Source organism: Leishmania major, chromosome 8, assembly GCF_000002725.2.
Source record: "Leishmania major strain Friedlin complete genome, chromosome 8".
Lineage (NCBI taxonomy): Eukaryota > Euglenozoa > Kinetoplastea > Trypanosomatida > Trypanosomatidae > Leishmania > Leishmania major.
Window position 1 is genome coordinate 535,036 of NC_007249.2, and position 14,965 is coordinate 550,000.

At 63.7% G+C, this 14,965-nt stretch overlaps 5 protein-coding genes across 5 annotated transcripts in view; all 5 read left to right on the forward strand.

The window, feature by feature from the left end:
* Window positions 1-415: 415 nt before the first annotated feature.
* Window positions 416-1,936, forward strand: LMJF_08_1215 (conserved hypothetical protein; the record flags this gene model as incomplete). The annotated part of the gene is made up of 1 exon (XM_001681099.1): window positions 416-1,936. One exon carries the CDS (start codon window positions 416-418, stop codon window positions 1,934-1,936), a length of 1,521 nt encoding a protein of 506 aa, XP_001681151.1.
* A 1,424-nt stretch (window positions 1,937-3,360) lies between these two features.
* Window positions 3,361-4,800, forward strand: LMJF_08_1218 (conserved hypothetical protein; the record flags this gene model as incomplete). Its single annotated transcript, XM_001681100.1, has 1 exon — window positions 3,361-4,800. One exon carries the CDS (start codon window positions 3,361-3,363, stop codon window positions 4,798-4,800), a length of 1,440 nt encoding a protein of 479 aa, XP_001681152.1.
* A 1,268-nt stretch (window positions 4,801-6,068) lies between these two features.
* On the forward strand, window positions 6,069-6,368 carry LMJF_08_1222 (conserved hypothetical protein; the record flags this gene model as incomplete). The annotated part of the gene is made up of 1 exon (XM_001681101.1): window positions 6,069-6,368. One exon carries the CDS (start codon window positions 6,069-6,071, stop codon window positions 6,366-6,368), a length of 300 nt encoding a protein of 99 aa, XP_001681153.1.
* Window positions 6,369-9,489: 3,121 nt separating this feature from the next.
* On the forward strand, window positions 9,490-10,350 carry LMJF_08_1225 (hypothetical protein; the record flags this gene model as incomplete). The annotated part of the gene is made up of 1 exon (XM_001681102.1): window positions 9,490-10,350. One exon carries the CDS (start codon window positions 9,490-9,492, stop codon window positions 10,348-10,350), a length of 861 nt encoding a protein of 286 aa, XP_001681154.1.
* A 3,307-nt stretch (window positions 10,351-13,657) lies between these two features.
* Window positions 13,658-14,965, forward strand: part of LMJF_08_1228 (putative protein kinase) — a gene marked incomplete at both ends in the record, with an annotated part of 2,559 nt that continues 1,251 nt past the window's right edge. Inside the window, one exon of the mRNA XM_001681103.1 lies at window positions 13,658-14,965. This exon is cut by the window's right edge and continues 1,251 nt beyond it. Within this exon, the coding sequence (XP_001681155.1) occupies window positions 13,658-14,965 (1,308 nt within the window).

A 14,965-nucleotide genomic window follows, 5' to 3' on the forward strand; every position in this document is an offset into this window, starting at 1 on the left:
TGCACCGCCACTTCCACAGGCGCACTGCTGCAGCGGCGTGCTCAGCTCGAGTGCTAGCGACGATTCTTTCTCCTTTAGTTGTTGTCTCTCTCACACAAACTCACGCAGACGGTGTGTGTGTGTGCGTGTGGCCGCGCATCGAGCAACGGGTACGCGTAGACGGCGAGGGTTCAGTTGTTTGGTTAGACAACGTGCAGTGGCACCAATGCCGCGGCCGAAGAAGGGCGGCAGGCGAGGGATGGTCGTGAAGAATATATGGGACATCGCCGACTTACAGGCGGCGGCCCTGCGAAGCAGCAGCAGCGGCGGGGCTCGTGAGCGTCCGTCCACCGCCACCACCGCCACCACGGCGGCGACCTATCGCCGCCCACGGCCAGTGCGGCATGTCGACCCCGCCGTGCTGAAGCGCGCCTTCATGCTGCAGAACTTCCAGTTCATCCTTCGCGCCGAGCTGCTAACGATCACGTCCGCGCAGGGGCTGCCGCAGGGCCAGCGCCGGCTGATGGAGTGCATCCAGCTCAGCGACAGCCTCGTGCCGTGGGAGGTGGTGCACTCGGTCGTCATGCGGGCCACTCCTGAGGAGTTCCAGTGCCCCATCTGCATGGAAATGCCGACAGCGCCGCGCATCACGGAGTGCGGCCACGTCTACTGCCTCCCGTGCATCCTCCAGTACATGAGCCGGCAGAAGGTGGCCGGCGCGCAGCGCAAGTGCCCGATGTGCCACGACCTTCTCACGCCCTACACGCTGCGCCCCTGTGTGCTGCAGCCGGTGCAGCCGCGGAGGGTCGGCGCGCAGGCCCGCTTTGACCTCTTCAAGCGGCACCGCAACTCGTGCGTGCTGCGCCGCTCCGACGACCCCTTTCTGGCGGCACCGCCGCCGCCGTCCTCGGCGAAGGCCGTGGCGATCCAGCTCCCAGCCTACATGGAGCCGATGTCGTGCCAGAGTCGGTACGTGATGACAACCCCGCAGTACGAGGCAGGGCAGCGCTACGCCGACTGCGCCAGTATTTCGGAGCGGGTGCGCGAGCTGGGGCAGCTGGCGCAGCCGCTGAGCGAGTCCGACGCGGAGGTGGAGCGATTCTTGTTAGAGGCGCTGAACGAGGTGACCAAGGAGCCGAAGGGGCTGCCGCCGTCGATGCTGCGCAACTCGCCGCCCATGGCCCCGCGCCCCGTCACGACTCCGGAGGGCGAGGGCGACTACCTCGAGCTGTACGCCGACGGAGAAGGGCAGCCGTACTACCTGCACATGTTGACGGTGAAGATGCTCAAGCACGATGCGAAGCTGCGCAGCGCCGCACTGCCCGACACGGTCACCGCCGTGATTGAGGAGGTTGTCACGATGGAGCAGACGGAGGAGACGCGCCGCATCTACAAGGTGTTCTCGCACGTCCCACTGCACGGCATGATCAAGCTGTGCGTCGTCAACGTGGATCATCTCGTCCTGCCGGAGACCCGCGCCGCTTTTGCCGCCGCGCTGCAGAGGATGGCGAGCGACAGGGCGCAGCGCCGACACCGCGACGACCGCGCCGCCAGCGAGGATGCGTCGTGGAAGCAGTACTTGATGAGGTACAGCAACCGTAGCGGTGACTGCTTGGGCTTCTCGCCGGACACGGCGCCGTCGGACTTCTCCATTGATACGGAGAGCCTGCCGTACCTGAAGCTCCCCTCGACGGGTTCCGCGGGCAGCGACCACGGGCTGCCGCCCAACACGCTCGACACGCGCCAGCGTGCCACCAAGCGACAGGATATGCAGTCGCTGCTCGTCGACTCGGCCGTGGAGCCTCTGTCACGCGGCGATACAGCAACGGCGAAGACCTCCAGCACCATGGCGGCCGGCTGCTGGGCTCAGGGGAGTGCGGCCAAGCTCTTTGCCAAGGCGGAGCGGAAGGAGGCGACGACATCGACGTGGGGCGGACACGTGTTCAGTCCCAAGTAGTCCTCGTCCCTCAGGTGGGAGGGTGACGACCCTCGCTGCCGGCTTCTCTGTGCGTCTCTCCGTGTGCACTTGCGCGCATCACTGCCGCACCCAGCCGTACGCACGCGCACACACGCGCGTAGGCGCATGCGAATGCGTGTAATGAGATGAAGGTGACTCGTGCCGCATGAGGTGCAGCGCCCGCTGCTGTGTGAGGGCCTGTGTGGAGAGTGGAGCAGGGCGGGAGTGGAGCTAGTGGGAGACGGTTCGGTGGCACAACGGCGTTTCTGTCGTCAGCGATGCTGCGCTCCTTTCATACCCCTGCCCCGCTCTTCGTACGTGTGCTCTGTGTGCCAACGGCGCCTTGCGGTATCTGTCTGTCTGTCTGCGCGCGCACACGCAGAGATGCAAGCACCGCGGTGCACCAGCCCTCTGCCCCCCTGCGAGTTGTCCCACATCGACCTGTCGCTGTCCTTCTCTGTTCTGCACCTCTTGCTTCCCTTTCTTTCCCGTTTTCGAACCCGGGCTGACGCCCGCCCCGCACTGTGTGATGGGTGGTGCACGTGCGCGTGCGCGCGTGCTGGTGGAGTCGATTCGCATTTCAAGCAACGCAAGTCAAGAGAGGATGACGCAGCACTCACCGCGCTTGGCTGCCCCTGTGTGTGTGTCTCTGTCTGCATCAGTGAGATGCTCACTGGTGCTCGCTCTCGCTCTGTCTCACCGCCAGGATGTGCGCACGCTGCTGAGTGTGCGAGCCCCTTCGTGCCCCGCCTTTCCACTCGACTGCGGCTGTCGCTCTCACGTGTAGGCACTGCTCTTGGGAAGAGCGTATGTGTGCTTGTGTACGTGAGGACACCGACGTGGTGGCGCGAGTCACTTGACCCTCTCTGTGCAGAGGCCCCCCTCTCCCTCGCGTGCGAAGGCGCACGTATGGGGGTGCGCTGCTGCGTCTGTGCCGTTTCCTCCCTCCCCCTTCATCTTCCCCACCCTCTCCGTCCCTCCATCTCTGTGCTGCTCTGCGAGGGACCCGCTGCGCTGCTCCAGGCCGTAGCAGTGCCGCGGCGCACCCCCTCCCCTCCCCACATACACATGCGCGCATACCCCCACAGGCGCCGCGGCGTACACCCCTGGAAGAGAACCGCACGCCCACACGTAGAGGAGACACACCCACGCGTGTTGTGCGTCACCCCACTGACCGACTTACCGACCTGTGTGTGCTGCGGCTGCTTCGTCTTCTCGCTGCATGGCCTGCGCAGCTCACTGGCGGCTGCACCGCGCCACCACCGCTGCCGCTCCCCGTCTTTTTGCCGCGTCTTGCCGTTGCGGCGCTGGGCCGCATGTGGAGAGAAGAGGAGAACATCTTTGCCCGCGCGAGGCCCGCGCGGCTCGACACGCAGTACAGCAGCACGGGCGCCTGCCCGACGGCGCCGCCTGCGCGCACGTTGATGCCGCCGCGGTGGTTTCACGTCCCCGGGAGCGGCGCGCGGGACGCGCAGAGGCCGCCGGAGGGCCTCGTCACGTCCACCCATCTGTCGTCCTCGCTGCTGCTGCAGCGGAGCTCGTTGCTAGACCACGGCGGTACTGCGGACGCTTCTGCACATGAGCTGGGGTGTGGCGGCCGAGACGCTGACGGGAGCTGCTGGGGCATCGTTGGGCCCTCCCCTGCGACGCAGCCGCAGCAGCCTTTCGCCCCGCGCGGTGGCGCGGGCACATGCGACACTCGCTCGCTGGGGAGCCTCCTCCGCCACCCCGACCTGCGTCCCACGCGCGACACGAGCGCAGACGACACGTCGTCAACAGAGGTGAGTCGCCTGCTTCGTCATTACCGCGACGAGAACGCGCGGCTGCGCGAGCAGCTCAAGGCGAAAGAGCTGCACGAGGCGCACATCATGGCGAGGCTCGAGGAGACAAGTCACAGGTGCGCACACCTGCAGCTGGCATGGCAGCGCGCCAGCGGTGACACACCGAGCTTGCTGTTGGAGAGCGCAGGTGAGAAGCCGGGTGCTGTGCAGAGTGTGGGCAGCCACGGTGGGGAGGCTGAGGAGACGGTGCAGTCGCGCCTCGCGCAGAAGGAGGCTGAGGTGCGCGAGCTGCAGGGACGCGTGGAGGCGTACCGGGAGGCGTTGCAGCGCTCTCGCGCCCACGCGGCGCTCTCGGCGGAGGAGTGGCGGGCAGCTCCTGCACCCGCCACCTGCACCGCAGGCAACAGCACCGCTGTCAGCGTCTCGCCCACATCGCTCCACGTGCTCCTCTTGCAGTCCCTCAACACCGCCGACTACCTCGTGAAGGTGTTCAACGCGCTGCAACACTGCCACTGCACGCGGCACGGGGATGCCCACGGGAGCGCCAGTGACTGCTGTCGCCGCAGCCTCCACGACTGCAAGGTGCGCTGCCTCCAGGCAGCCGTGAAGGGCGCACCCATCAGTTCCGAGCTGCTGGAGCTGGAGGGCGGACCGGAGAACGACACGGCCGCCGCAAACATGGAAACGGCTGTCGCGGTTCGAGAGGAGCTGCTTTACTGCGAGGCCGTGGCCGTGCGCCTCGCGGCCTCCCTGCTGAGCCGCGAGAAGTCTGCCGACGATGACGCTGCTCCGCCTGCCACCACCAAAGCCGCCGCCGCCGCACCACCAGAGAAAGCAGCGTCACTGCCTCCCCTCTCCGCACTTGGCTCACTGACTGCGCTTGGGGTCGCCGAGCCCGTCGCTGTAGCGAAGGCGGCGGCAGCTGAAACCCACGACGACGGCGACGATGAGGACGCGGGGGAGGGCGAGAGGAGCACGGAGGAGAACGGGCACGCCACGGTGTCGTACGTGGCTGCCGCGCGAGAGCCTCGACGCCGCCCTTCGCGATGCCGTCCCGATGTTGGCGACTGCGAGGTGCAGTAGTCCAGCGACAGGAACGGCTCTGGCGACAGCGGTGGCGGGTGGTGGGGGCTGCTTGCACGTTTGTGCGCGCGTCGCGCACTACTGTCGAACGCCCCACTCATGTCTGCCGCCCCCGTCACACATCCCCCTCTTCCCCAGATAGAGCACCGCACGGGATGCGTGCCGAGCGGACACATCGTAGGGGCGCCCGTTTGCGAGCTCATGCAACGCGAACAGGCGACTCCTCATAGAGAAGCGTCCGCACTGCAGAATGAGCCGCCTCACGCACGCGCTCTCTTTTCTCTTTCCCGTCGCTGTGCGCGTACACATACATGTGCGCGTGTGTGTCTCACGCAATCCCCCCCCCTGGGTTTCCGTCCTCGTGTGCTCTCGATCTCTCCTCCTCTATGCACCCCTCGCACATGGCGCGTATCGCTTGCCACCGTTGTCCTTGCTTTCAGGAGCACCACAGAGGGGCGGGCAGGGGGGGGGGCTAAAAAATGAAGGAAGAGGGTGTTGCCCCTTCCACCATCCGAAAACTGTGACAGCTTCCCCGCTCGCGATCCCGCCGCACACCGATTCGCGTACAGAGACGTTACACCGCAAGGGGGCGTTCGCAAGCTGGAGGCAGCCTTGCCAGTGCGACAGGCGGCGGCAGGTGAGGGAGGCGAGTGAGAAGGCGGGATGGCGAACAAGGAAGGTAGCGGGAGGGACTGAGGCAGTGGTATGATAGGGGTGTGCATGTGCGTGTATTGTATCCTCTGCGAAATGCTCCGCCTTCTCTCCTCCCCCGACTGCCCTCCGTTTCCGCAGTGCTGTGTGCTGGTGCGTTCTGCTGACGTCCTCACGTGTTGCGGGACTGCGGCGGCACCGACTGCCATAAAGGTGGACGACATGCGTATGAGTGTATGCATGTGTTCGCGTGGCGCGGTGCCAAGCCTCTCGCCTTTAACTTATCACCACATGTGATGCACAGGTGGTGGGCTTGTCTCTCACTCTCCGTGTCGGCGCATGCTGCTCCGCGTTGCCGCCCCCTCGCTCCTCTCCATCATCTCCTTACCTCCTGTCATCGGACTCTCTCCCCTTGATATCACGCCGACACCCACCCACACGCGCAATCGTTTGCTGCTCCCGTGCTCAGTCTCGCCGGTGTAGCGAAGGACCCTCTTTCCCCCTCACACACTACGAGTCGGCCACTTACGCAGTGCCCTGGCCTTGCGTAGTGTTTCCGTGTGCGCGCGTGTGTGCCCCTGCACGTTGCCTATTCGACTGCCCCCTTTTCGTCCATCATGTCTCAGCAGCTCTCCTTCCACGACGTGTCGAACGACGCGATTCAGCACATGCAGGCCAGCGAGGCGCTGCAGAAGCACCTCGAGAATGCCCAGCTGGCGCACCGCGTGTGTGTCGCAAAGGCGCTGAAGGCGAATGAGCCGCCGGTGGAGAAGTGCGCACTGACCTGGGGCGAGGTGGTGATGCGCTACAATCAGTGGTCCGAGTACCGCCCTGCTTTCCACGATAGCGACGCGCAGAAAAGGTACTCGAAGTACTGGACCAAGAAGCGCCAGGCCGCCGATGACAGCCACCCGTAACGTAAGCTGATCTGCGTATGTGCGTATGTGTATGTGTGTGTGTGTGGGGGGGGGGATGCTGAGGGACCACGCGTAGGAGAGAGTGCGAGGAGTCATATCGGCATCTTCTGCGGATAACTGGGAGATGGTGGTGGGGCTTGCACTGCCCCACTGGCGCGGAGGATGCTGGTGTGTGTGTGTGTGTACTGTACACCTTGTCACTCCGTGCATGTTTGCACCTCTGCGTGTGTGCGCGTGCTGCAGTGGCCCCTCTCCCCTCCATCGCGTGCGCATCGCTCTGTGGCACGCTCCTTCGGCATTCATCATCTGCATGTGTGCCTGTCTTTTAGGAATCGGACGTTTGGTTATGGGGGCGCTGTCTCTTCTCCTTTCGTCTTCTCGGCTTTCCACAGTGCCTGCACGCACGCGCATACGTGAGTCACACATGTTTATGTCTCTGTCTGTCCGCGTGCGTGTGTGCTGGTGTGCGCGAGTGGAGGGGGGTGATGGGCAGCGCGAGAGAAGGCGGAGGAGAGGTGGAGGGAAGCGACTCCGTTAGGTATAGGGAGGTGATTGTTGCACAGCGTGTCCCCCCACCTGCCGCGCAGACACACAATGCCTGTGTGTGTGTGTGAGGCGCGTTGCTTGAGTGTGTTGGCCGCTCTCTGTGCATTGGTGTGAGCGTGCGTGTGTGTCGGGTTTCTTGGTGACAGCGTCTCTCTACACCCCACCCTTTCCCTTGTTAGTGAAGACAACGTAAAGTAAAACCGCAGCGGAAAAGGCAAAGCCGCGCCGCTCAGCAGTCCCGCACTCCACCGCGCAGGTGTACCGTCCGCACCCCTGCCTGTCCCTACGCCTTGTAGGGTAGCCCGTGCCCAGCGCGCACGAGTGCCTCGCCCCTCCCCTTCTTCTTTCCCACGCATACGCGCGCACGCCCAGACACACACACACACACACACACATGCCGGGGGTGCGTGATGTGTGAAAGCCTGGGGCGTTGCCCTTGCGTGGGACTCACCTTAGAGTGTGTGTGAGGGGTGGGAGAAGTGGTCGCCCCTTCTCTCTGCCTGCGCATGCTCGCACACGTGCGCTGCACGTGTCTGTGTGTGCGTCAATGTCCTTCGCTTGGGGCCACCCCAACGCTCTCCCCCGCGGCTCTCTCTCTCTCCCCGCGTGTGCCGATCTGCTTTTGCACAGACAGTGACGGGCGCGCAAAGGACGCGACCATCCATGCCCCCCCTCCTCCTCCCCTTCCTCTCCCCTCATCTCTCCCCTCCGCGTCGTCACGGACAGCTCTCCGCCTTTGCCGATCACGCGAGAGGAGCGAGACAGAGCAGCAGCACTGCACAGCGGCTGCGGGAGACTTTCCTTCCCCTCTCTTTATGTCGGCGCCGCTGCCACTGGCGTGTGTGTGCATGCACATGCGATATGCCTCTCCCTCTTACGTCTTTGGCAAGAGCCAGTGCCTCCCCTTGTGCGGTGGCAGGCAGCACCACCACCGGCACCGCTGTCGCCGCGGGTAGCAGCAGCGGCGCCGACTGCTACGTCATTGTATGGGTCGAGGGCCGAGAACGGCCGGTGTACGCGTGCACGGCACCTCTTCCCTCCAGTGGGCCCTCTGCGTCGTTGCCCTCGGCCGCTTCTGCCGGCGCCGCTGCCGTTCCAGCGGTGAACGTGGTGACGCTGCGGCGCTTCTTTGCCGCCCTCGTCCTTCTCTCGTCCCCGCCGCCGACGGCGAGGGCTCGGGCAGGCGGGCACTGTGAAGCGCTGTCTTGCGCCGCCTCCTTTACTCAAGAGACCGCCCCCGTGCTGCGCGCAACCCTTCCGCTGGGCTTGGTGGGCGCCTTCGGCGCGTCGCCGCCGTACTACTACGTCGCTGTGTTAGCCCCAAGCACTGCTGCCGTAGTGGGCAACCAGCTGCTGGCCTGGCTGGCCTCCAGTGTGCTGGCAGCGCTCCATCCCGACTCGTGGGCAACGGCTGTGTCGCCGACTGGGCAGGCGCGCGGCACGGCGCTTCTATCGCTCGCCGCTGATGCACCAGACTTGTGCTCGCAACTTGCTCTGTACGGTGCTGCCGAGGTCGGTAGAGCGCGCGCCGGCGCCGCCGCGATGGAGGACTACGGCGTTCGAGAGGTGTTGGCGGACAGCGCTGGACAATCCTCCCTAGCTGCGGTGCTCCAGGAGTTCGAGCCGTGCCGTGACTCACCCGTGGCTGTTGCGATCAGCACCCTCCTCGGAAGATGCTGGGTGCCCTTCACCGTCTCGCCCGCCACAACCGCAGCCTCCCTGCACATCTCGCTCGCCGGCTACTTCACCCTTCCGCTCCCGTCCTGTCTCCGTGCAAGCAGCTCTGCCGCTTCACCTCTGGTGCCAACCCTCTACGCGTGCTCGGCCGGCTGCTGGGAGGCGCTGCGTCTCCTCGCCTCCTTCTGCAGCCGTCGCACACCGGATCTCCAGCAAACCAGCAGCGTGGACGCCGCGCCTCTGGCAGTTCTCCCCCTCTGTGGCAGCAGCAGCTGCAGCAGCGGCGGTGCGGTGGCCCTGATTGCAGCGAGCGTCGGATACGTGCACCCAGACACGGCCCTGTACCAGGCGGTGCTTGTCCACGGCGAGCGTCCCTCCCGCGGCGGCGCTGTCAACTGCGCTGCTCCGTATGTTCACTACTTGACCACCAGCGAGGTCGCTGCCTGCGGAACTCCCTGGCATCCCGACGCACTACGCAGCGTGTGGGCATGACGCGCTTCCTGTGGCGTATGTGCTCGTGCGTGCGTGTCTGCGCATACTTCGCATCGAATGCTCTTGCATACCTGCATGCGTGCATGTGCGCGCGATGGGCGATGCCCCGCGCACGTCTTCCTCTCCCTCTCTTGTGGGGTGTGCGCCACCCGCTTGCTCCCCGTATCCCCGCGCATCCGTCTGCGGATGCCTCCTTGCCTTGTCTCGCTCTCTCTCCCGCCCTCCGCGTCTCACCTGGCTGCCCTCCCTCCTTCCCCATCTCCCCTGCTTCCCCCGCTCTACCTGACAGACAGACATGCGCACACGAATACACGCGCATATCGCGATCTACGCTACCCCCGCCCTCTTACACTCTCTCACTCGCTCTCCCTTTTCCCCTAATACCCCCACTCCCTGACCAGCCACCATGACGAAGCTGACTGTTGTGTGCCGCGCCGTGTCGAGTGCGCTGGAAAAGCAGACGTGCGAGCTGACGTGCATCGAACGCCAGACGATCTCGCTCGAGACCATGCGGAAGCAGCACAAGACGTACGTGCAGGTGTTCAAGGAGATGATCGAGGACGGCTATGACATCGAGCTTATCGAGCTGCCGGCGCTGAGCGAGCTGCCCGACTCGATGTTTGTGGAGGACGTGTCAATGATATACAACACGTGCGCCGTCATCACGCGCCCCGGTGCGCCGTCGCGCCGCCCGGAGGTAGACCCGATTTTGGACACGGTGACGACTCTGCGCCAGGAGAACTACCGCATCCGCGAGCCGGGCACCGTTGACGGCGGCGACGTGCTGTACGTTGCGAACTCGAAGTACGTGTTTGTGGGCAAGTCGACGCGCTCGAACGACTCAGGGTACGAGCAGATGAAGGAGTACCTTGGCAAGCACGGGCTGGAGTGCGTGCGGTGCGTTGTGAAACAATGCCTGCACCTGAAGTGTGCGGTGACCTTTCTGTCAGAGAATACGCTGCTGCTGAACCCCGAGTGGGTCGACCCGGAGATCTTTACCTCACGCGGGTTCAAAGTGGTGGAGGTCGATTCTGATGAGCCGGCCGGCGCGAACGTGCTGAGCTTCTCCGCGGAGAAGAATGGTAAGCCATTGCGCACGATAGTAACGGCTGCTGAGTTCCCCAGGACTGCGTTGCGCATCGAGGCGTTTGCGGCAGAGGAGACGGCGCAGGGCCGCCCAACGCGCCAGGTGGTGCTGGAGGCGGACGAGATCGCGAAGGCGGAGGGTTCGCTGACGTGCTGCTCGCTTCTGAGCTACAGTGCGTAGGCGCCTGATCCGCGCGAGCACGTGCCCGGTGCCCCTCCCCCCCCCCCTTGTGTCCTCACTGCAGCGCGCCGGGGGAGGACGTTGTCCCGTTTCTTTCTCTCCCCTCCTCTCCCAGTCGCCATTTGTGTGCATCCTGTGTGCTGCGCCTGTGCGTCCACACACGTCGTGCGCTTTCACGAAAGTGACACGTTGCCTACGTGGCGTCGTCTGACGTGCACAGCGTAAAAGCATTTGCTGTGTGCCATGCGACCTTGCCCGTCTCTCTCCACACACACGCGCACCCCCGCGCTTGCTGAAGTGTGTGGAGAGCGAGAGGCACAGAAGAGGCGCGCGTCGGACTGTCTCCCCCCGAGTCGCTGCCCTCTCCGCCCCTCTCCTGTTTTCCTGTTTTGCTCTTTTTTCTTATTCTCCGTGCTAGCGTCACTGTGTCTATGCGTGTGTGGCGGCGGCGGAGGTGAATCGCGAGACAGAGAGTTTTCATATCTACATTGGAAAAGCACTCGGGGATGCTCTGTTTCCGCTCCTCCGTGCTCCGCTCCTCTCTTCCTCCCCTCCCCCCTCGCACACGCGTACGCAGATGTACACGCACAAGCGCGCACACCTGTCTCGGTTTTCACTGTACCGTCTATGTGTGTGTGTGTGTGTGTGTGTGTGGTGCTCTCTATTGCTTCTTTCGCCGTTCTCCTCCTCGTTTCATGCCTTTTTATTTGAGGACTCGGCTGCTTCGTGCTTATACCTCCCTTCGTTCACGCAACACACACCGACCCTCCCCCTCTGACTTCTGCCCTCCTCTCCCCCTCTCCCCACCTTCACACGTGCACATGGACGGCATTGCGCTCAGTGCATTTCTTTTTCCGGCCTTCTCGTGCCTGCAGTTTGAGGGCGCCCTGGTGACGGGGGCACACATCGGCGCGATAGCGCGCGGTCCAGTACCCACGCTCTGTGTGTGTGTGTGGAGCCGCCAGGCAGCCCCCCATCCCCTGCCGCATGCCGAACCGCTTGTGGCGGTGACAGGGCCACGCACCTACGGCGTGGGGAGGTGAGCGCGGTTTACTGCCACTGATGCCGGCGGCGGGGTTCTGGATGGCGCTGCCTCGGAGCGGCCTGCGGCTGTGAATGCGCCTGTGCCCACCCATATGGTGAGCAGGGTGTCCACGTGGCCCGCGCGTATCCGACCTGGCCCTCACACGGCGCACGTGTGTGTGTGTGTGGGGGGGGCCGAGCCCCCCTAGAGGGGATGCACCGGGCGATGGGGCGTGTGGCCGGCCGGTGGGCAGAGCGGCGTCGGGCTCGTGCACCCTGGCGGAGAGTGGCCGCGCGGAAAATAGAAACGCTTGTCAATGCCGACTGTTGATTGGCCGTGTGTGCAGCGTCCTGTGTGTGGCCGTGTCAGAGGAGTGGCAGCGGTGCGTGTGGGTGTGGGTGGGCGTATGAATTCGTGCGGCTAAAGTCTTTATTTCGACACGTGGTGAAAGTGATACAGATTTACCCCCTGCCTTCTTCTCCTCTGTTATCATGAGAGCGAGTGAGTGCAGCACAGAGGGAAAGGGGAACCAGAGAGCGAGGGGTGCAGCGACCGTAGCGCGGGGCGAAGGCTACAGAGCTGTGCCAACGCAAGAGGAGGGGGTGGGGTGGGGAGGGCGCATACAACGTTCTCCCCGCTCTTCCTCTGCTTTCTTTCTACACGCGTTCTCCTCAAAAGCACACCAAGCGCGGAGCCCGCGAATGGAAGGCCGATTGCGGTGGGCGTGCGCCACCCTCGTTTACCTTCGCACGCAAGCACGCGTGCACACACACGACGCCGACGCATGAAGGGGAGGGGAGGGGGGGGGCGTACGTAGCGCAGCTGTTTCACCCACTGGCCCATTACTCACCCGGGGAAGGTGTAAAAGCGGTCGTCCGCTGCATCCTCTCCCCTTGTGTGTTTCTTATTTTTTTCGATGCGCGAATACCATCTCTTGGGTGTCACCTCGTCTCTTCCTCTGCCCCCCTCCCTTGCATATCACAAACCCCTGCGCACATTCGCCACATGCAGAGTTTCGACCCGTCTCCTGTCCCCCCAATACGTACTGACACGCGCACCCTCACACACCTACTTGTTCCTCTCGGACGCTTCGCTTTCTCCTCTAATACGGCTGGGCATTTGTGCTACTGCCTTTTTGTTTTCTCTGTAGTGAAGAGGCAGCCGGCGTGTGTGTGTGTGTGCCTGCCTGCGGGTGTTGCCACGTGCAGCGTCTACAAGCGTGTGAGATGCAGCCCCCCTCGCCTCTTGCGCAGTACCACCACATCGCCGAATATTTATTTCTCTTTTGTGCAGGTGCGAGACTCACCCTCGCGTGCGCCTACGCACTTGCAACCACCCATCCACACACGCAAACAGGCGCACAGGTCGGTGGTGTGGTGCATCCGCCCCCCGTTGGTCGGGGCCTCTACTTACGGAGCGAGACATAGCGGAGAGGGCCGCTTAACGTGCGCTTTTGTGTCGTCTTCTCCTCTCTGCGTGCCTGTGTCTCTGAGCGTGTGCCCACACCACGCCCTCCCTTCCATCTCCCTCCTCCCCCTTCCCCTCATCCGTTCATATTTCTTCATCTTTACTGCATACTGTGTGTGTGTGTGTGGCTTCTCTCTTTTCTTTTTTCTTTTTCTGTCCCCACACCGCCGTACTCATCTGCTCTTGTTCCTCGTCTCTCTCCCTCGCTGCTCTCGCTTCCCCCCCCCCCCCCCCCATATTTTGTGTCTCGCACTTCTTCGCTTGGGCTGCATGTACATGCACACATAGACATATCTATCTGTATCTATATGCGTACACCTCTCTCTATACCTATACATACATATACATGCATGCATCTATATGTTCATACATGCAAGCACCTGTATGTATGACTCCTTTTTCTGTTCGCTGCTCGCATGTGCTCTTCGCTGTCCCTCCCTCCCTCCCTCCCCGCGTTTCTCTCTGTGTTTCGGCCCGATACGTTTACGTTTGACGCCTCTGCTGATCTCTCTCTACTTTTCCGCAGTATCCTCCCTCTCTCTCTCTCTCTCGCCCTCACGCGTCAACTGCGTTGCGCGGGTGCGTCTATCTGCACGTGGGCCAGCCCCCTCCCTCACCCACACACGGACGCCGAGGCAGCGGGAGAGCGAAAAGTGAAGCGTCCCCGCCGCGTGCCCACCCCTTAAAGGCTTGACTGCAAAGGAAGGAGAGCGCACCGGCACACGCACACAAGTACACATCAGCGCCGCTCTGTATCCCCCGATTTTGCTCCTTTTCGTTTCTGTCGGTCATCAGCGTCTCCACTTTTTGGTCGGCATGCGAGACGCGGCAGCAACGGAACGCGAGCGGCTGCCGAGTCCGGCGGACGGCGACGTGGACAGCCTGTACGAGGATGGCACTGAGGCGGAGACGGCGAAGCAGAGGAGCACCGTCAGCACCACAACGTTGCTTCTGGCCCTTCCGTGGCTCGGCTGCACGCTGTTCCTGGTCGCCGTTCTCCTCTACGTGAACGTCCACGCCTTCTCCATTGGGAACAGATTGGTGTCGATGCCGGACGGCGTCGTTGCAGACGTCTCTGTGCAACACCGCGACATGGCCCGCTACACTGTCCTGTTCGTGAGCCTTGCCCTCCTGGCGGTGCACTTGGCCATTTCCTTCTGTCTCTTCCGCCGTGCCTATCACGTCTTGTGGGACGTGCAGATGTCCCTCGTGGAGCTGTCCTTCATGGTGGACGTGATCCGGACGCACCAGCACAGTACCTTCTTCTTTGTGGACTGTGTGGAGCGTGCGCAGCGCGTACGGGAATCGATGCGGTACTGGGTGAAGGAGTTTTCCGGCTTCAAGGAGATCTGCGCTGCGGAGATGGCCGTGAACCAAGTGACACTGCGGCTGATGACCCGCCCCAGGGAGAGTGCACAGCGACTGGAGTCGCCCGGCGACACACAGTTGCCGTGCACCGGCTCGGGGACGTCCTCGCCGGTGCAGCTGGCTCGCAGTGGCCGTTTGCCGCCCGACACCGCCGCGGCAGCCTTCCGGCTTCCTCAGGATGCGGCATGGTCGCCACATGCGCAATCGGTGCGCACGGACAGCGCCCATGCCGATCCTGGCCCCGGCCGCCAGCTGGCCGGCCACCACAGCGGCTCTCGCCACTCCCTGTCGTTTACCACGGAGATCGGCGTCGCGCAGGTGCCTTTCGAGGTAACGCTCAAGCGGCGCCACGTGGCGCTTCTTCTCCTCAGCTTTCTCACCTATCGGGAGCTCGTGCGTGCGGAGGCGGAGGAGGCACGGCAGATCTCCCGCGACTTCATCGCCGCCGTCAACATGTGCGCTCAGAGGTACAAGGCGTGCATCGTCGAGCTGTACAGTGACCGCGCCATCCTGTCATGGAACGCCTTCTTCGAGTCTGCCGGCAACTACGCCCAGACATGCGCACAGTGCGGGGAGTGCTTCCATGATAGGTTTGTGCGCAGATTCCCCCCTGAGAGCGGCGCGTACTTCAGCACTGCCGGCTACACGGGTCACATTGTGTGCGGCACCACGACGGAGAAGTCGCTCCTGCTTCATGGTCAGCCCGTCTCGATGCTGCGCGGGCTCCCGACGCTGCTCGAGATGCGGTACTGCGCA